This window comes from Egretta garzetta, unplaced genomic scaffold (genome assembly GCF_000687185.1).
Source record: "Egretta garzetta isolate BGI_Z169 unplaced genomic scaffold, ASM68718v1 scaffold425, whole genome shotgun sequence".
Taxonomy (NCBI): Eukaryota; Metazoa; Chordata; class Aves; order Pelecaniformes; family Ardeidae; genus Egretta; species Egretta garzetta.
Window position 1 is genome coordinate 1,447,672 of NW_009259796.1, and position 21,125 is coordinate 1,468,796.

The following is a 21,125-nucleotide window of genomic DNA, read 5'->3' on the forward strand; positions in this document are numbered from 1 at the left end:
ATCTTATTATTCTTGGCCCAGAGGCCAATACTGCGCATGCAAAGTTTGGGTTTCTGTCCCTTTCCCATGGTAAGTGCAAATTTGATCAACAATGAATTTAATCTGGATTTTCTGCTCTTGCAGACAATTCTTTCTCTAAGTACCAGAGCCTACTTCCTGCATGTTTTCACTGATGTATAGCGTTGTACCTCCAATGGTAAAATCACGTGCATTTCCTGTTAGAACAGAGATGTTCTGATTTTCCAAGTTTCTGATACATCTGTTGTGTCTGAATGCTTCTTTAAAACTAGGTATTTGGGTTCCTCTTTTTTTATTTTTTCTTTTTCCCCAAGACCTACAGCATTTATATAGAAGCACCACATACACTAAATATGTTTTTCCTGTTCAGGTGCCCCATATTTTCAATCTAATTCTTAACGTCTGCATTTTTATCTAAGACCCTGCTTTTCTTTACTCCAACTTCAGGAATGTCATTCCCAGTACACTGCTTGGCATCCATCTGCCTTCTCAAACGAAACAAAACTTGCCCAATAACCTCTTTGTTTTACATGTGAGAAATTTCATTCTGTTTTGGCTAGATACAGCCTGTTCTTGCATAGGAAAAAACTCAGAAGACACAAACCTATGTTTCTCATGATGCTAAATCCCCCTTGTATGTACTATTTTTTCCAAGCAATTGTTTTCTTTTGGTAGATCCTCTGTAAATACATTTTTGAGTAGCTAATGCTGTGATCTTATCTGTTCACTGCACTTTCTATCATCACCTGCTGTTGCACCATAAATACTGACCCACCAATACTTCATGTAGATGTTATTTGGGAGAAGAAAGGAAAACGGAAGCCCATTACAATGGTGGGTTATTAACTGAGGTTGAAACCAAGTGAAGGGCAAGCACCCGGGCTGACCAGTAACAGGGTTAGGCAGCACGAATACTCGCCAATGAACTACAGAATTTGAATTCTCCAAGCTGAGCAACCACTCTGCCAACTGCCTTATTTAGCAGATCAGTGGGACAGCGGTTTAAATGCGTGTGGTTTCTGGCACTGTTTATCTATGTACTGCTGCTGCCACTAATCAGGTGCACAAATAACCACAGTGGAAAGCTTGTTTAATCTGGGTTGTATGCTTAATGCTCTCCAGATGACAGCAACATTGAAGCTGTGTTATATAAACTGAAATATCAACAATTTAAATAATTTTGGTGTGCTCATTTTTAGTAGTAGTGTTTTCTTACAGTCTGAGACTGTAGAAGTGTGTTACACTTCTCTAGATCCCGAATGCCAGTTTAATCTCTGACAACTTCAAAGCAGCAGTTCTGAAGTTTCAGTATGAAATAGTTCAAATTCTTAACTTCAAACCTAAATATAGAGCACTGTTCAAAAGCGCAGTAACAGCTGTACAGTATGCCTAGAAAATAGGGGTATAGTTAAACCAAATCAATACTGATCCTAAAATTCCCAGCTTGCTGAACTGCAGTACTGATGGGGGTATTCCACAAGTTTTGTCACAGAATGTATTGGACTTCAGTCCAACTTTCTACAGAAGTTCAACTGTTAATAGTATGCTTTTTCGTGTGTTGGTGCGTAGGTTCCTGGAGATGGTCTATTTTTGATGTACGTTAATTGACTTGAAGTTCAGTATGGGATTTGTATACCACAGAGTGAAATCTAGAATCTACAGTATTAAAGCAAAGCCAGCCAGCTATTTTCAGCTAATAAACTAGTTGTGATCCGATTAACAGTTAACATAACAGTACCTCATACTTTCAGCCATATTTCACAGGGTGAAGAGCATAAGCACCCAGAAGTAGTAAGTGGAAGATTTTTAGATTAATATAAGAGTAAGACTATAGCAGTTTGCTTACAAAGACAATTTTTCAAATTTCTATATAATCCCCTTCCTTTTTTACCTTCAAAGAGGTAGGCGCAACTTTTTTGCTATTAAAAGACACTTTCAAAGTTGTTATCACCTCTAGGATGCTACTTTTGTGTTACATAGATCACCTTGTGTTTCTGACTAAATAGATCTATGGCGTATTAGGAGTAAGAATTCAGCGGCACTACCACATGGCTTAATTAAAAGCTTGTGCTCTCCAAGTGTATCATTTCATTCAGTTATTTCTCCTGTGCAGTGAATGCTCTTTGAAATGTCAGTCTGAAGTGCTTTCACGACAGTGAAAGTCAGCCTGTTTTAACTAGTGGCTGTAAAGCAATGTTGATAAATTTATTCTGATTACTACTGTGGGTGCATTAAATATTAAAACAAAAAAATCAAAACAAAACACACCCGAGAAGTGACAGCAGCAAATTTAAACACATAATTATTTTTAGTAAACTAGAAAGATTTCTCTCGTGTTCAAATAAAAATTCCAGTCCACAAAGAAAATAAAATTGTAAAAAACTGATTCCATGAACACTCACTTATCACTTGATATGCTGCAGTCTATAACTGTCCTTTTGCTAGTGTTGACTATTAAGAAAGGGAGCTGTATTGTTGAGTTCAAAGCTGGAGGGCCTTGATTCTGTTGTTCATTTTGCTGATTTCTTTGCACCAAGTTTTTGAATGCTATTTGCTGTAGAAAGAAAGAAAAAATGATCATGGACAACAAAAGACATCAGTGTTTCCAGAGAGTGGAACTGCATAGCTCTCATTTACCAACTCTCAGTATCTCCAGGTTGTGGCCTGACCTCCTCTTTGCACTAGTGAAGCTCACAAGGAACAGAAGTTAAAGACAAATTTTTCACACATATCCTAATGCCCCCCTCACAATCCCTGGAGAAGAAACAAGAAAGGAGCAATAAAGTTTGGCGAGAATGGTTCCCCACTCCTTTTGAAAAGGCACTGGAGTCAGAGGTCTCCTCTCTTACTTTATATGCATAATTACCTCATACTAGGAGCTGGTTACACTGGAACAGAAGTTAACAGAAATTACAGCATTCCCCCACTTCCTCTGATCCATATTCTCTTCCCTTCTCATCTGTTGTCGACCTCTTTTCTGTCTCAAGAGAGTTAGTTTTTAAATTCTCTGGGAGTTTTTAAACAGGTGCCGTCTGTGACACCACTCGCTCTCTACTGAAATCTTTTATCTGACTGCTTCTGTATGAAACAAACTGTTTTTACGAAATGTTACTTGAGGGACTGGAAGTCAGCGTACTTACTTACTTACCCACTTTGAGGCACTACTTATTCCACTTAAGGCGAAGAGGGACAGACAGAATCCCAAAGGACTAGTAAACCATTTGGCAATGAACATAATCAAGGAAATAATGACAGCTGTAGATAGTAAGGGAGTGCAACTCTTGTCATTGTCAGACTAATAGTTAAGAGGGCTTGAGTTGCTTTATTTTCACCAGGATAATTTCATGTTACTCTTGGAGAAGCTGCTAATTTATTAGGTCAGACAGACAGAATCAGAATCAGAATTGTGCCGTAAGTAGAGAAACAGGTTTTGGTGATGAAAAAAGGAGAAGCATCAGATATTTAAAAGTTTCAGTGCATGCCTGATTATATGAAAATTATATCAATATAGTTACACTGGGAAAAAATAGTCTTATTTCCTGTAACCTCATAGAAGTTTGATTGCATTTAAATCACTGAAAGTCTGCACAGATCAAAACACTTAAGAATGCTGATAACTGTATTTATAAAATGTTACTTCATAAGCAAAGATGCATTTGAAATATATTTCTGCAATCAAAGCCAAAACTCAAGTCATCTCAAAGGGGCATGTCAGAATGTCAGAGCTGGATTTACCAACCTTCCATTCTTAGGGTGCAGAAATGTCTCTCCCCCAAAACAACTCTGTACCTGTTTACACAAGTTCAGTTGTAAACTTCATAGCTTAGAATCGAAGAGAAATTTTGCAGTAAGAACTGCTCGGAGAAGGTAACTCTGAGGGGACTTGGAGTCAACAAAGGGGACTCAGGAGTTGTTCCCATTCCCACCTGTGGTGACAAAGCTTCAGCAGAACACTTATGTAACCAAAGCCTGTGGTGCGCAGATGCAGCGCGCTGTTTGACAGTAGCTAAAAATGAACCAGAAAGTGAGGGCAAGAAATTCCCCTATTAGAATCCAGAAGGGTCACAAGTGTGAAACTTTTCTCCCTGGTATATCACAGCTGCTAAATAAATATACAAGGAACTTAAGAAGTTCTAAGATGTCAGATTTGCACTTGATAATTTCACTTCTAGAAAAAAGTAATTAAAATTAAATATACCTGCAGCAGCAGTTCTTGTAGTTGGGCTCGCTTTTGTTTTATCCTTTCAATCCGCTTCTGTTTTTCTATCTTAAAATAAAAATGTAAATGCATCAAGATAATTACTCAGTTACCTTGTCTGTTCCATTGTCCCAGACTGAGCAGGCTTTAGCGCTACCTCAGTGTGCTAGCACCATTGCAAAATTCCATACTTTCTTTATAAATAGTGGTGAATTCCATGGCATGGTAAGTAAATTGCACAAGTTTTTCCGGCCCTACACATTTGCCATATATCTTCTTTTTCAAACAGACTAATGGCATAGTCACATGAGTTTCTCCATAAAACAGGTCTGACAAACTGTCATTTATTTCTTTGTCAACAATTTTAACTTAAGAATCGATTATTACAAGAGACTGTATTATTTCCCCATCCATTCCTCCTCTTTTGTATTGTGTACTGAGTGCCCATGAGCACCAAATTAAACATTTGCCTGAGGGGGTGCTTTGGGTTGGGGTTTTTTCCCTCCTACCCTCCACTCTTTTGGAATTGTGCACGTCCCTTCCACTGTTCTCCTAGCTGCAAGCTACTGTGTGGGGACTGGCCAGGATCATCACCTGCATCACTGCAAAAGTGACCTCCACTTTTTGTTTGGACTACTCATTTGAGACTTGAATAAACTAACCAGATTTCAGCAACAAAAAGCGGGGTAGAGGTATCATTATCTACATGAGCTCAGAATCTACTTCTTGGAACAGTTTTGTTAATGCCAGTCCGTGGGCAAAGCATCTTCAACCTAAGTACGCGGTGTGTGGAACAGCACCAGGACTGGATGCCTACTGACGTCGCAGATACAACCAACGGGATTTTAAACGGTGTTCTGGGGCAACACTAAAGAACTGGACAGTAGTCATCATGTTTAAAAGGTATTTTTCCTCATCATCCTGTTGGAGCCAGCACTGTATCACTGCTCCCCAAAACATTAAACTCTTAAATTACCTTTTCATTTAACCACTGGAACTAAATGACACAGTCTCTTAAAACTTAGCTGGCTTAACCCTCCCTATTTTATTTATAACGTTGCTTTGTGGTGGTTGCCCCCAAGTGCACTTTAAAATGCACACATTTAAAATGCACAGAGCACAGCAGATGATTGTCTTTGCAGGCGCAAATATGTAACTCTTAAAACCAATACTGTTTGTATTGGTTTGTACAAAAACAATTTGTACTGTTGTACAAATATAATTTAGACATGGTTTCTATATAACAAGCTTTTTTTGTACTCGTGTGTCATTTTTGTACTGGTAATCTTATTATGGAATTACACTGTAAGAGTTGGTACTTTATACAGCTTTAAAGGCAAAATTAATTCTGATTTTCACACCATGAAAATGCAGCTTTATTTTCTATTATGTCACAGGAAGCAACATTTTAAGAAAATATGCCTGGCTTCCATTTTGTGCATATGTAATTAGAGCCTGAAACAGTGAATAGCATATGATCATTGCAGATGACACAATGACATTCAAGTTCCGTATTTGTAACAGTAACCTACGCTTAAGATCCTGCATTCACATGAATGCATGTAATATGTAGATTTATCCATAATTTTTGGAAAAAAAAAAGAATGCTGGAGTATAACAGCTGAGCATACTGCTTGGGCAAGTGTATTTTCCAAGTTGCTGTAATGGACAAGGATAGTAACAGCTTTTTTCTTACCACATCTAGGAAGACAATTGGCGTAAATGAACCTGCACAAGAAAAATGGTTCTGTACTGGAAAGGCACCCCACCAACCTTTTAGGATATCTACTGTCACAAGTATCACAATATCATACGTATTCAGATGTATTTACAGACAGTCATTACAGCACTCTGCAGTAACTACAGTAACTTCTGCTTTTTATTTACAGAGCATTTAGCCTGAAGGACAAGCAACATTTGTGCATTTAAATTCTGGCATCCCTGCAAAAACATGGTAACTCTTAGCCTGCTGGAAAAATAATGGAAATAACCAGTAAGTAAAACTCTGTTTTTTTCCCTGCCAGTTTATAACTAGTATTTGACATCCTAGCAGGAATCATTTTCCAATTTAATTTCCTTTGAATGGCATTTCCAAGTACAGACATTAACAGAAAACTGGTCTCTTTTCAAACGTATACCCTTTTGTAAGCATAACTGCACCATAAATTCTTTTGTCTTTCTTCTGGTTAATTCAGGTTACTACAGACTCTAATCTTAAAAGTAATCCCTGATTTAATCAATGTCTGCTTTTGTAAGGTAAACAGGTGGGTGGGGTTTTTTTAAAGTCTGTGTAGCGTATACTAAATAAAACTAAGCATAATATACTAATGAACTAAGCATACACAAGCATATCCTTTCAGCTTATTCAAATACCAAAAGTTGTATTTTCAGAGTGTGCAAGAATCAAACCCAATCTGGTTCAAATAAAGAAAAAAAAACCCTGTTCTAAAGTAGAGTGGCTCCATTATTGCAGCCTGTGAACTGTATTTCCCGTCTACCTCAGTTTACCTCTAGATTCTGACATTCCTGAGCTGAGTTTGTAGGGAGGCCGATCCATCTGATTTCCTTCTTCTCCTTTGAAATTATGTTCATTGCCATCAGGACATTAAGGGCATCATAAACTCTCCGTCTAATATTTTTCTGATCATAAGCCTGCTAAGAAAACAACGCAGCATTAATTACAACAAAGAATTCAAAAAGGAAAAAAAGATTGAACACATCCTTCATAGATGAGTAGACAATAAAAAGCCAAAATGGCAGTTCAAGTCAGAGTGGTGTAAAACATGGTGCCTTCATCCGTGCTACTACCTGGATACCACATGAGCGTGCTTGGTTGCAAATGGAAGCTTCAGACCTGCCTGAAGACCTGCTTGAAGCAGCAAATTCCCATCAGGGCAAGTCTGTCACTGTTGAAAAGCCTGACAAGACCACACCTGGTGGCTACAAGAGCAGCCTTTTTTTAAAGGTTAATTCTTTTGGCAGACTTCTCTGGTTTGTTTATCATTTAGAGGGAGTTCAATTCTTCATTTTGATTCTGTATTTTTACATTTCAGAGGACAAGCCTTTGTATTTGTTAAGTAAGTAAGTGAAGGAAAGCATGGAGTGTGGCAGGACAGTGCAGAAACAGAAGGGACAGAATTCCATGACAAACCAGGCAATTTTGTAATGGTATGACAAATTTCAACACATATTTGCTTACCGAATCTGTAGCTAGGTGGCTGTTAGAATTTGTGAATTCCGATACCAGCTCATCAGCGACTTCATTGTAAGAAGTTGTTCCTTTACGTTGAACTTTTTCACATACTTTCATTGAAAAATGCCTCAGACCCTTCCCATTTTTATCTCCTTTTTTGCTTCTCTTACTGGAAGGAGAAAAGTAATTATTTTAATACCCTGAATGTTAATAAGCTACTTTGTTACACAGCAAAAGGTCTACCTTTTGCAACAGGAGTCAGGAGTCATGACATTACGTACTACCTAAATGAAAAATAAAACTGTTTATGCTTTTTTGAACCAGTTTCTTGTTTCTTACAAGTTGGCAAAAAAGTGTACTGCAGCCCTTTCCCCTTTCTCGGTGGTTTCTACATTGACAGTATTTGAACACATGCTACTGGGCAGATGCTTAAAAAGCTGGACTTGTATTTCATCTCCAGGTAGTTTCACAAAAGAGCAACCAAAAAAAGGGGGGAAACCTCACAGGGTGTTTCTGTGCCCGGAAGCCAGATTTACACAGGAGGGTAATTGCAAGTTTGTGCTTAGAGCAGAAAGGCTGAGCCACCCGGGTTTACAATAGAGCAGAAGATCCCTTAACTTTCCTAACAACCAAGTTAGTATCTGTGCCATTAGTCAAGACTGAGATCCAAGAATCTCTTTTGTGGAGAGTAAGTGCATATTCGTTGGGGTTTATGGTGCCAAATTAATAACTGGCAAGCATCAGGGTTATTTTCCATTCACTTTCTTCCTCCAGAAAAGCAAGAGCTTAGAAAATTATAATGGAAAAAACAGGAGCAATTGGCTTTACCACACAAGCTAGATTTCAACAGAAGCCTTTAAAAAGATCAGCTGTGGGTTTTGTTCTTTTTTTTAATTACAGTTTTACAAGTTGGTTTGATAATATGTTTCAGGGACATCTTATTTTACAGGAAAAGGCCTAGTTCTGTCAACAGTAACAAGCTAAGGAAAACATTAAAATACAAGAATGCTTTTCAAAAATTTGAATGTATTTAAGAAAACAGAACACTGGAAAGAAGGACAGAAGAAAAGGAAGAGTGAAAAGGAACACCAGATGATTTAAAAAAAACCCAACACTCCTCATCCTGTTTCTGAAGATATGTTTTGTTTTTTTTTCACAACTCCCAGTATCATCTCTAACAGCAAATGTATTTATCAGGAAGTGGTAAAGCAAAGAGAAATTAATTATAACTACAAGGAATAACACACAACATGGCTTTTAGACAGAGGAGTGAGACCTGCTGGAAGTGGGAACAGGACACCCATCTCCCTGAAGGGCAGGTCTGAAGAAGTAAAACAGGTATGACCGTATACGTAAAATACATCTATACGTTCAATAATACTCACCTTTCTGAAAAATCTGATTCTATAAATTCTCGAGTCCGCTTTCTGTCCCTAAGAAAAGACAATTCAAACTTAGATGAAAATAACATTATATATTTAGACCAACAAAATCAATGTATTTGGGGCCTAGCTGGGTGCTATGTTTGCTGTGACGTGTTTACTGAATGGGGAAAATAGCGCACACAGAGCTTGACAAAATTTGAGAGAAGGTGGTTGGGACTTTGGAGGTTGGTTGAGCTCACTGCCAGACCAGTTCTATTCCCAATTTTACCATGATTTAGGCCCATATGATTTTAGGGAAGTCACTTCATCTGGAACTACAGGAAATGCTGATGTGAGCTAGATAACCAAATCCCATTAAAAAGGAGAAGCCAAGCTCCTTTGAAAATTCCTATTTAAAATTCCTCCATGTGGAAGAAAAATACCTTTAAACAGCACATAAGATATATCCTATATTTTCAGGACATTGAATGTTTTGGTATCTTTAAACAAAAACCACGGTAAAACAATAAACATGTCCATATTAGAGCTGATGCATACAGAGCTGAAGAGAGAGAGACTCGGAAGAAGTAGCTGACAGGAATTCTGCATAGGCGTAGCAGTCACCGATCACTGCTGGTTTCCTTATTGTTGTTTATTAGCTACAGCAAGCACACGTCAGAAGGTGTATTCCAAACTTGTCTTTATTGTTGCAGCTGATACAATGCTTCACGGCGTGACCCTGCAGTTTCAAAACCAGGCCCCACAGCAGATACTTAAGCAGCTAAAAACCTGACAATGTTATGAAGGGAGCTGAACAAAAATGATGATTTGAAGACCTGTGCCATGAAACCCTGCATGTATTTGGGGAAGCCGGCCCGTATTTGGATGTGCGATCCGGAACCCATCAGCAGACATCTTCCTGCACAGACAGTGGGAGTTGGGTGGCAGGCAATCCCTGTCCATGGTGCTTACCCGCACCTGCTGCCCAGCTGGGGGCAGCAGCGCATGGAGCCGTCCCCTGGTCGCGGTGGTCAGACAGGCCGATAGAGGCTGCGTGGAGCCCCGAGAGTGAATATGCTGTTGTCTCATCTGATGTTGGAAACAATTTGGAATCTATGAAGAGGACTAAACAACGGGGAAAGCAAGGAGTCTGGACTTGCAATCCTCTGGAACTGTCTTCAGCAAGGGCTCACTGCTTAGGTTCGGCAATACCACAGACCCTTCCTCACCCCTCTTCTTCAGATGACAATATGCCCTAAGGCGTGGTCTTCTGCAGGGATCAATATTGATCGGCCAGTCTGGAGAACACCTTGCTCCTTTTTATTTGCAAAACACCAGTGAAGCTCATTGGAAATACTGTTGCTGGATTTTGACAACGTACAAACAAAAGGGTGGTGCTTCTCCTTGGTGGTGGTGGTCGATGGACTGCCAGTAGGCTCCCCTCTGGGAATCTCCATCGCCTGGGTTTGGATGGAGCTTAAGCACACTAATGGGCATTGATTCTCTGGTTTAGCAAGATGCAAACAGACACTATGGCTTTTCCCTCCTCTGGGTACTGAAAGAACTTCTGCCTGGCCTCCATATTTCACAAAATTTGCAGAAACAAAGTAGTCTTTGCAACTCCTTTTTCAAAGAAAATCAGAACTAAGTGGATTCAAAAGGTATTTGAGGAGACAAACACATACTCAGCAAAAAAACCTAAGCTTAAAAACTGCTCAGCCAGGCATGCAGCTTGCTTACTCAGTCCTTGCTTACCACATAGACTGAAGAAAGTCAAAGCACAAACATTATACTCCCCACCTCTAAAGCTGGAAAGGTACTACTGACATTCATCACCTGTTTAGCAACATTAACCCAGCTACAGAAATAAATTACTTTTTAATTTTCAGAGGCAAAACACTACATCTGTCTTGAGACACATTAGCTCAGCAGTACTGGTATTAAAAAAAAACACCACCCACAAACCAAACAAATAATGGAATACTGTAAAGATCAGATTTCCTTAGAAGAGATAAAGATAGTCACATTACTCTGGAGTACCTCAGAACCCCATGAAAACTTGTTGCTACTGTAAAATAGTAATAAAAATAGTAATAAAAATACAACATTGATTACATTCAAAATTTTCCATTAGAGCTTTATTCTTAAATGCCTCTTGAAGTGGTTTTGGATGTCTCTCCCCCTGCTGGCACCCACTGATACCCTCACAGCAAAGCTACTTGGATATACCATGAACTTAGGAAAAACCTAAAGGCTTCTTTTAGGAAGACTCATGGATTTGTGACTCTCCATTTTCACAAAGAAACAGACACTGCCACAAAGCAAAATTAAAACAGACGGTGAAGTGACTGGTGCTTGTACTTCTGTGTTCACATGCTCCAGACGTCAAAAGCACATAATACACTAAAGCGCCTCTTCCCGAAGCCATAAGCCAACATATAGGTACAACAGCATAAATAAAAGAAAAAATCAGAACAGATCCTCAAACATCCTTAAATAAAACAAAAATCTTACCCTGGGACCCAGCCAGCAGCTTCTGTTATGTGTGTCTGTGTGACCATTGTTGAAGCTGGGTTATACGGACTCCCAATCAGAACACTCCCTGAGCTGGTCAGTCTTTGTGGTGTGCTTATGATCTACGACATTTAGAAATAAAAAACACAGATCTCTTAAGGAAACAAAGGTTACCACAGCCCCAAATTCATACTAAGCATGGTACTAAGGAAAAAAAAAAAAAATTCTGTACCAAATGCAAGCTGCAGACAAAATATACAGAAAAGGCATCATCAGAAGATACAGGAAAGTAATTACAATGCCATTAAGTTTTCTAATGATTGTACCATGTTACTGTATTATTCATATGGATAAGATCTAGACAAATAGAAATAATTACCAGGCACAGCTGATAGGATCTGTACCTATATACATTTCTTTGAGAGTACGTCTAGGCAATTTCTTGATCACTGTAATCAATAAAGCCGCCTTTCCAATGGTTCTGTCTCTTGCAATTGTCTGTCTTTGGTACCACAGATGGTCTGAGCTGCAGGCAAAGTATTCCCTGCACCAGTTTCTAGCATTCACGAGATCTCAAGGCATTCCAGCAAGTTATAATACTACATTTTATTCCATAGGTACAAGGTAAAGTCTGTGCAGTACAGACAGAATTTACATTTATTAAAACCTGGTGAAGTTGTATGTACAATGATTGTTAACACTAAGACACTTGGTCTCAACTTCTAAATCACATTGAAGTTCACTCTTTAAAGAAGGTCATCAGAAGAATTTAGATAGTATTTACAAATGAAACAGTATTAATTAGTTAATCTTTAAAATAAAACACCCTAAATTATTTTTATTCCAGTGTGGCAAGACTCTAAAGCTTCTTGGACAATGCTTCTTACTCATATACCTTCTTTTACTTTTTTAAACTTTACTTTCCTTTACCCCACTTGCTAGTGACATTTTGAGTACCTACTGTGTTAAACTTGGAAACTTCCTTTACTACCTTGACTTACCCTACACCCATGGAAGTATACAGCAGACACTTCGCTTGGTATCCATCAATATTGTTTAAACGAGTAGAAAAAATGGTATCTGAAGAACTTCCTATCTCCTTAGCTCACCGAGCATTCACTTCACGTCCCTCCTGACACCACACTGTGACTACATGTATGTATTTTTTATCTTAAAGACATGAATTTATCTCACTGATTTTTGCGAGTGGATAGCTTGGCAGAAACAAGTGAAAACAAAAATTTAGGAAAACCAAAACACAGGTACAAGCTAGGTATTTACTGGTTGATACTGGAGAGCAAAAGATCCCTGTCTGGCTGCTTTACACACCAGGTGCAGGCACAGGAAAGGTATCAACTTACTGCTACGTTGGCTTAAAGGCAGAAATATTTTGTGACAGAATGATTAATTTTTAAAAAAGCTTGCTCAAGTTCAGCACTGCTGTCCCACCAGTATCAGTAATGCAGTATTTCAATTAACCATCAATCCAATCCAGTACATTTTATATCAACTTCTCGCAACACTATAAATAATGTTTATTTGCAGTAAGCATATGGTTCTGCCAGCATATGGCAGACACATGCCAGGGAGAAAAGATTTTAAGTACCTTGCATACTGAAATGCATTTCACCACATTCCGCCCCCTCTGAAGTTCCACACTGCTCTGCTGACGTCTTGCAGGTCAAACATGTCACAAAAGAGTACTGTACGTCCAATCTCTTCGTCATTTTCCCCTGACAAGCGCTGTGACAAGCTGAGGTGGCAAAACCACGTTGGGGTGTTCCCACCGCCACCGCACTCCCATCCTTCTGCCTGCCAGTGCCACCTGGGGGGTGGACACCAGCTCCCTGCAGCCCCCTGTAGCTGCAGGGGCACAGAAATGCACCTCCCCACAGCTCCTTGTTAAAGCTGCAAGCTCTTGGCGGTGGGGACACCGATGTCACAGGTATACAAATCGGTGTGATTTCAGTGTTGCTTTCAAATTCACTATTGGATGTTTGCCTGCACAAAAAAATGCTACACTGAGTATTGTCAGAGGACTAATTCCACCTCCTCTTAACAGCAAACAGTTTTCCAGTGTGCTTGAAGTAATGACATAAATTCACTGCATGGCATAAAAAAGAAAAAGAAAACTTCACCCTAATTCAGCAAATAGAGCATCTGTAGGACACGTTAAATCCCTGTCACTAAGCACTGACATTTTATCAATAATGCTTATGCTGTTAAATTTACACCTACAGACTGAATCTGAAGAAACTGTAACAGGCACCCGTACACAAGAATCCAGCCCGCAAACTGCACTGATTTCACCGTTTGCACAGCCGTGCCCCCAGGGGATCAGAGCAGCCGCCACTGTTCAGCCAGCAGCCCGCTCCACGATTGCGGGGCCGCTTGTCTGAAGCGCCTGGAGCAGCCACAAGGGCTGTAACCTGCGGGGCTGAAATAAGCCACAAACCCCTCGCAGCAGCGGAGAGGAGATGCCAAAGGGATGTTAACATTCCCACTGTTAAGAACCTGGGAACATTCTCTTTTAAATGGTCTGGGACACAACACAGCCGTACACTGGATGTCTCAGGAGACTTGTGTTAATGGCTTAATAAGAAAATGTTTTCTGAATATAGATCTATTCTTGTAAAGCAGCAGAATAAGATAATTTAAAAAATTAAAAGAATAAAAATTAAAAAGAAATAAACCAAAATGGGTGTGTCTCACCATGCAGTAGCTTTTGCAACTTCTACCTGCCTATAGAACCTAAACTGTTAAACAGGGTTCATTTCAAAACAGGGTTCATTTCAACCAAAAGCAGGGCCTTGAGAAGTCACTCGCAAGATTAGGAACTGCATTAACTGACTGCTCCCCCCTGTTCTCGGCTATTTATTGCTCTCACAAAACCAATCTTTTGTAGTAGCACCATTTCAGTGAAATGCTGCAGGGCACATGCTCTAGCAACACTCGCATCAGTACTGAGGCACTGAGGAGCACTGCGCTCTGCCAGGCAGCCTGCAGCTACTGCTTCAGATGGAGAGCTCTGCCCAGCGGAGGATGCGGCCCGGGGGCCTGGCTGCAATGCTTGCGCCCATCTGTCCAACCGGGATGAGAGCCACTGAAGAACAGTAATACCTTCTGATGTGAAAAAGGCCCACCACAATTATCTGTAAAACATATTAACTGGTTCTTGTACTCAGGCTAAGTAGTTAGCCAAGTTGGCATCAGGCTACTAGAAACAGTTCATTGTATTGCCTATTTGGTTCTCTGGCCACCAAAAACCCCCAAATTTTTCTCAAAACCAGATCCAAAATCCCAGAAACAGCAATATACTCTCATATACAATTATTGTTGACAGGAAAAGACAGTTTTAAGAAGAGTAGTTGCAACGAGTTAAACCTCTAGTGATGCATCCGAGACGTTTAGTCTTTGGCAACGCTGGAGATCTACTGGTGAGAACATGACTCAAAGTATTCAAACAGTATCAGTAACATTCTTAATGAGATTTTTTTTTTCTTAATACACTTTTGAGTAATAGTTAAAATGTCAACTGGTAAAGTTGTTTCAATTTCCATTCGAAGCCAGAAAGATAGGCATCCCCTAAGGTCCCACAAGATCGTTGTTGCCAGGGAGCGGCAATTCTGGCATGCCAAGATTGCTGTTCCCACACGTCATCACCTTTCCATCCAGGTGGGGCACTTCAGCAGCCTCTGCGGCCAAGGCAGGAAGCGGCAAGTTCCTAGCACTGCTTGCACCTTTGTTCTTCACTGTTTCCATATTACATCAACAGGAAGTCACGCAGCTAGTTACACAAGTTAGCATTACCGGAGTTGCAAAACTTACCATTTGGGGTCCAACATTCACATTGATTGGTCCTAAGGTTTTTGGCAAAATCTTAGTTGGGGAGTTGGTGCTGGAAACTGGTAATGTGATTATTGAAATATTACCTAAAAAAAAGCAGTAAAAAGAGAGTTTTAAATTACTTCCTTAGTAACCTATGAATAACACTTTGGCAAATTCTCACACCATTTTAAAGTTTTAGAATCAGGTTAGCTTTTTTGTCTCGCATACTGCAAACACACCCTCACGTAACAGCCTCCAGACCTTCTAGCAGATGTCACAAGGACACCTCACAAAACTACACCTTTGCTATTTTACCTTTAAAATCACGTGTTAGTATTTTACTTCCAGAAACAATTTCTTCTTGCCTAAGACAAAGAACACACAGCCTGCCATACCTCAGCATTAGAAGTTAGTAAGTATACTTCTAGAAAGAAGTCAGCATACAAATCCTATTTATAGTCACAAGGATGTGTACAAAATATGTATCCATATAACTTCGTAGCCTTAACCATTTGTAGCCTTAACCATTCCTCATCTGACAGAAGCATTCTTCAAAGATCAGTGAAGTAAGCCTATCAGAGCCTACCACTGTACAGATGGAGCAAATGACACCTTTGTAACTTATCAAAAGCAACAGAGCAGGCGGCTGGACATCAAGATAAAGCTGGCCATGCCACCTCTAACCCAGCGTGTTCTCATCCCAAGATGTTTATCATCTTTGTGATCCTGGACTGCTTACAGATCTGCCTCATTCTGCCTTCACACAGAGGAGTGCAGCTCTATGCTGAGGGCCTCACAAATGCTGCTGCTCCTCCTCCATTCCAAATCATATCTTGTAATCTTGATTAATTCACACTTAATGTCTTAATCAAAACTGTCACGCAGCACTACCACTGCCCCACGAGTGTTCAAACACAAGCCACTCTAAGCGGTGAACACTCACTTATCTATGGACATTGTGGCAGCAGCAGCTCCTGTCTCTGACGGTTTCAAAGCAAGAGAGCTGGGAATCGATCAATCAAATACTTCCCCCCTTTCTTATGCACAGCCTTATTCAAAATGGGGAATTACAGTGGTGGGCCTGGAGGCAGAATCAAACATAAGGAAGAGCTGCCACTGCCTCGTAATCCACAGAGCCAGCTTGGGTCTAGCTGGGGTCACGAGCTGTAAGGACAAGGATCGGCTCCTGAAGAGCTATTCACGCTCTCTGGCACTAGCAGACAGAAACCAAAGGCATTTGAGGTGACAGGTTCCTTCAGAACGGCGCAGACACCAGCCCTCACCCCTGCCCTGCCCTGCCCTCCTCCTTCCTTCCACAGGAGCCAGCCAACACGCAGCTTAGCCCAGATGGTCCTGAGCTGACTCAGTGGTGTTTGACAGCTCTGTTCCCTGGTCTTTTCTCATATAACCTGTTCTCCTCCACTGCCTGCTCTTCTCTCCTCGCTTGGTCCTGAACCATGGTCTTTTTTTTTTTTCCTTTTTTTTTTTTTTAGTACACCTGTGTTTGTCAGCAGCTGAAAAAATGGTAAACATGAAGTTCTACCACTTACGAATAAAATATTCCCCTCTCTCCTGTTTTCTTTTTTTCAAAAATAGTCATAGTCATAGTCCAGATACTCATGTGACTTAAAATGCTCCAAATATTTAATGGTGGAAACACCACCTTCCCATCCCTCTTCACAGCAAACATGATAGTTGGTTCAGTTAGTTGCTGCAAAAAGTTAATGCATTTCCAAATACATGGCATCAAGCACCCCAACCTGAAGAGACAGATTTTGCAGTCAATATCGCCAGTGTCACTACTCTTCTCTGAACAAAGAGAAATTGAACTTCCAAGAGTATCCTGTCCTGCTGGCGGCCCCTGCTCAGCAGCAGCCCTAGGCCTGTGGGACTCAGCTGCCACTGAAAGACCTGGAGCTGGCCAGGACCCATCCCAGTGCAACAAAAACATCACTGCAAACTGGAAACTGCTGACATGAGTCCAACCAGCTCAGAGAGCACACGCTTGCTTGCTAAGTTGACCAGCTGGTATTTTACACCAAATTTTTGAGCTTAGCGCACCCCTGTTTGCCGAAGAGCAGTTTTGAAGGCAAGGTAGCATTACAAACCAGCAAGCATCAACAGAACAATCTCTTCAAGTCTTATTTACAAACCAGTACAGGAAAAAGTAGGAAGAAGTAAATGTCACACTGTTTGTAGATCATCTAAAACATATTCAACAGATTTCTGTATTCAACTTAGAGCAGAAATATCACCAAACTAATTATATATACTTTATCACATAGCAACTGAAAAGGCTTTAAACATGATCAAATTCTAAATAAATGCCAAGTCTTAATAACGACCATCATTTGGGGGCAAAAAGATTACACTGAGTTATGTTCCACTGAAAAACAGCAGTGTGTACAGTGATAAGCTGAACACAAAGAGACCCATCAGCCTCCTAGTCACGGTAATCTTACTGCATGGATGAAAAAGATCAGCAGAGATGGATCAAACTAGAATGATTTGTATAATAATACTCAATCCTTATATAGCGTTTCTCGGCAGTACTTGCAAAGCACAAAGGAGGTCAGTGTCATTATTCCCATTTTACCTATGGAAAACTGAGCGCATGGGAAAGAAACCCGCTTAAAACTCTCACCAAGAGGCTTTAACTGCAATGTATATAAAACCACCACAAACGGAGCATGCTCGTCACTGATACAAATTCAAAATAAAAATCTGTCAGTGGACGTATGTATGCTTCTCTTAGAACAAAGCACTTTGCTTCTACAAAATTATTTTTCCATCCCTCAGTCACCAGTATTGTTGTTTCTCATGGAGAAAAACCAGTATTGCTATTCTTTCATTTTTAGAAAAACATGATCACTATATAACTATTATTCTTCCCGGCATTTACAAGTATTTTTACTTGCACACACAAAGAAAAATCCAATTTAAATGATATTCAGCTTCAAGCAGACACAGAACAAAGTTAGTCATGTTTATGTACATATATGCTCACATGCCCACACTAACATACCATCCCACAAGACCAACTTTAAATTGTTATGTGGCATCCTAAATAGCTTAACTTCACACAAACAACATGGACTTTTATACAAATATGAAGCTAAAGAGGTTTTAGTGATTTTTTTTCCTGTATAACTAAATCTGTTACGTCTGCAGCTTAGTCACAAAGATAATCAGAAACAATGTCAACTGGAGAATCTATAGAATCTGTCACAGTCAGTTTGAAGGAAACCATAGCTGATGGGAAGCACAGACCAACCAGCTGGGGTCTCACACAATGCATACATCAACAAAAAAAGTCTCTGAATTTTTAGACAAAACACCAGGGAAGTGTTGGTCATTTTGATTTAATATTCAGAGCTCAAACAAATGTCCACATTTTTTAAAGTGTATCAATGAACAGCCATTCTAAATAATACAGCCTATGGCTTGACGGTAATGGCAAAAAAACCCCAGTTCAGAGTTGTGAAATATCAGAAGCTCATTAGGATATTTTGCAATAACATATGCGATGTGTCCTCAGGCTCCTCTACTACACTAAAACATATATTGATCTCCAAGATCAGGATAGAGTATTTTAAAAGGATATAGAAAACTGAATTACTAACCTGCTATTAATATGCATGTATTTTCTTGGTACATTTCTTCATTTGCTTATTGCACAAACTTACTAGGCTATAAACCTAACTTTAAAAATTCCATAGTCTGCAGGAACACACACATATCTAGAAATATATGAAATCGAAGAGATCTGTAGAGGAGAAAAAACAAAATGGGGCAGACAATATTTCAGTGTACTTCAGGCTTACACTGCCCAGTACATTTTCAGTCTTTTACTGTTCAATTTGAGGCAAATTTGTAAGAGTTAACAGTTGTATGAATCTCAAAGTACCAAGCATATGCCTATTGATAACTGATTCTGTTGTCTTCGTCATTTTAGCAGATCACTTCAAGCACACAACGAACTCCCAGCGCTCTTCAGGCCTCAAGCTGGAAACCCCTAAGGCAGATATTCAGCACGCTGCCACTAAAATTCATTCATGCAGACCTCATCACCAATGCTCATTCCTGCCCGCAAGCCAGCAGAGCCACAGCTATGGCTATGCAGAGCTTGCCTTCTTTTCCTTTGGCAAGGGGGAACAATAGGTATTTTTTGGCTGAATCTGTTCCTGGGTCCAGTGAACTGCGCAGCCACCTACATAGCTATTTTGGCACTAAGCAAAGTTTAAATGTTCAAAAGAAGCCATGAGGTGACCAGAGCCAACTTAACTGGCACTGTTGCCAGAGAAGATGTCTATCAAAGCAAGCAAAAGACTACATCACAAGCAAAGGCAGAAAATGGTAAAAACGTTAATGGAAAAAAAAAAAAAAGAAAGAAAAAAAGAGACCTGCCTTACTGCTTCCATCACAGTAGCACAGGCATATGGCAGTCCTGTGCAAGTTTCTAAAACGCCAGCCCTATCAGGACTTAGTAAAAATTAGGTACTGCATTAAAAAAAGATGTATTGAAACAAAGTTAATTGTGAAGTTGTATTAAAATTTAAGACTCCCACCCAAAGCAATGTGGATTGCAATTTGATCTGATTAAGGGATCCCCCCTTGTGGAGTCTGTTGCAAGACTGGCAGTCTGGAGCTGGACTCCCTTTTCCCCCCACAGCAATAAACAGAGAACACCATGTAAATTCACAGAATTGAAGAATATAGTAACGAAAAAGTATTAAGGACAGTATGATCTACTTTATAGATTTTAAGATGACAATCAAATATGTCACTCATAGTTAACCAGTTGAAAACTGTTGCTTTTTTTCTTCCACATGCTATTAAATAACTGTCAACTCACTGTTCATAGACAAAAGTAGACCAGTACCCGGTGCCTTCACTTGGATACAGACACACTGGGTCAGCCAATAGATTTTGTTTAGGAGGCAAACAGAACGGTTAACATGTGAACTGAACTAATTTTTTACGTGCAAGAGTATTCCCCAAGAAAGGTAACAAACTATGATTTCAGTAACTTCTATTATTTTTTTTTTTTTACAGGCATTTACAAATTTAGAGTTCTTTAAATTTTCAGGTCATTATCTACTGAAAATTAAGCTTCTGCTCCAGGTGACTTCTCTGTGTATTTAATTGATCTGATTTACTTTTAAGAATATCCCTTACTTGCAGATCATGTATGTCAAGTACTTCTAAAATAAGCTAAAGGCACATCAAAACAAGAACTTAGAAACAGTATTATTAAACAAATTCTCATTAGTTTTCCAGCTAAAAGTCTGGTAAGAATTTTTTTCCCCAAACCCGAGCCTTCCTGATAATTTCTAATGATTTTGCTGTTGCTTTTATCGTAACTAGTAATTCTGATCAACCCCCAACTTCTCAAGTTTATGAAAAACATTAACTCATATCTAAACACCCCCCAACCTAAACTAACTATTCTTGGTAAAATATGTACTTAACAAGCAAAGTTACAAGCATCTGCACACAGAATCACAGAGTGGTTGGGAGGGACCTCTGGAGGTCACTTGTCCAACCCCCCTGCTCAAGCAGGGTCAGCCAGAGCAGGCTGCCCAGGACCACGTCCAGAGGGCTTCTCAGTATCTCCAAGAATGGAGACTCCATAACCTCTCTGGGCAACGTGTGCCAGTGCTCGGTCACCCCCACAGTGACAAAAGTGTTTTCTGATGTTCAGTGACCCTCCTGTTTCAGTCTGTGCCCACTGCCTCTGGTCCTGTCACTGAGCACCACTGAAAAGAGCCTGGCTCCATCCTCCACGCACCCTCTCTTCAGGTGTTTATACACACCGGCAAGTTCCTCGAAGCCTTCTCTTCCCCCACGCTACAGTCCCAGCTCTCTCAGCCTTTCGCCTTTCCCTTTACGAGAGATGTTCCAGTCCTGTTGTGATCTTAATGGCCCTTGGCGGGACCCTCTACGCTACGTCTGTCTCTTGCGCTGGGGAACCCCGTAACGGGACCCAGCACCCCGGCAGCGGCCTCCC

At 40.1% G+C, this 21,125-nt stretch overlaps 1 protein-coding gene across 4 annotated transcripts in view; it reads right to left on the bottom strand.

Annotated features, from left to right (window-relative positions):
* TFDP2 (transcription factor Dp-2) overlaps window positions 1-21,125 on the bottom strand; it is a 65,958-nt gene that overhangs the window by 35,310 nt on the left and 9,523 nt on the right. Inside the window, exons 1-8 of one of the 4 annotated variants that reach the window (XM_035895274.1) lie at window positions 15,431-15,622; window positions 15,116-15,219; window positions 11,288-11,409; window positions 8,795-8,842; window positions 7,416-7,578; window positions 6,725-6,868; window positions 4,217-4,285; window positions 2,421-2,572 (exon numbers count right to left, since the gene is read on the bottom strand). In XM_035895274.1, the coding sequence (XP_035751167.1) occupies window positions 2,421-2,572; window positions 4,217-4,285; window positions 6,725-6,868; window positions 7,416-7,578; window positions 8,795-8,842; window positions 11,288-11,409; window positions 15,116-15,219; window positions 15,431-15,518 (890 nt within the window). In that variant the 5' untranslated portion in view covers window positions 15,519-15,622. Of the gene's footprint in view, window positions 1-2,420; window positions 2,573-4,216; window positions 4,286-6,724; window positions 6,872-7,415; window positions 7,579-8,794; window positions 8,843-11,287; window positions 11,410-15,115; window positions 15,220-15,430; window positions 15,623-21,125 lie in introns of those variants that run through there. The other 3 variants (XM_035895273.1, XM_009639749.2, XM_009639748.2) reach the window with 3 other exon arrangements.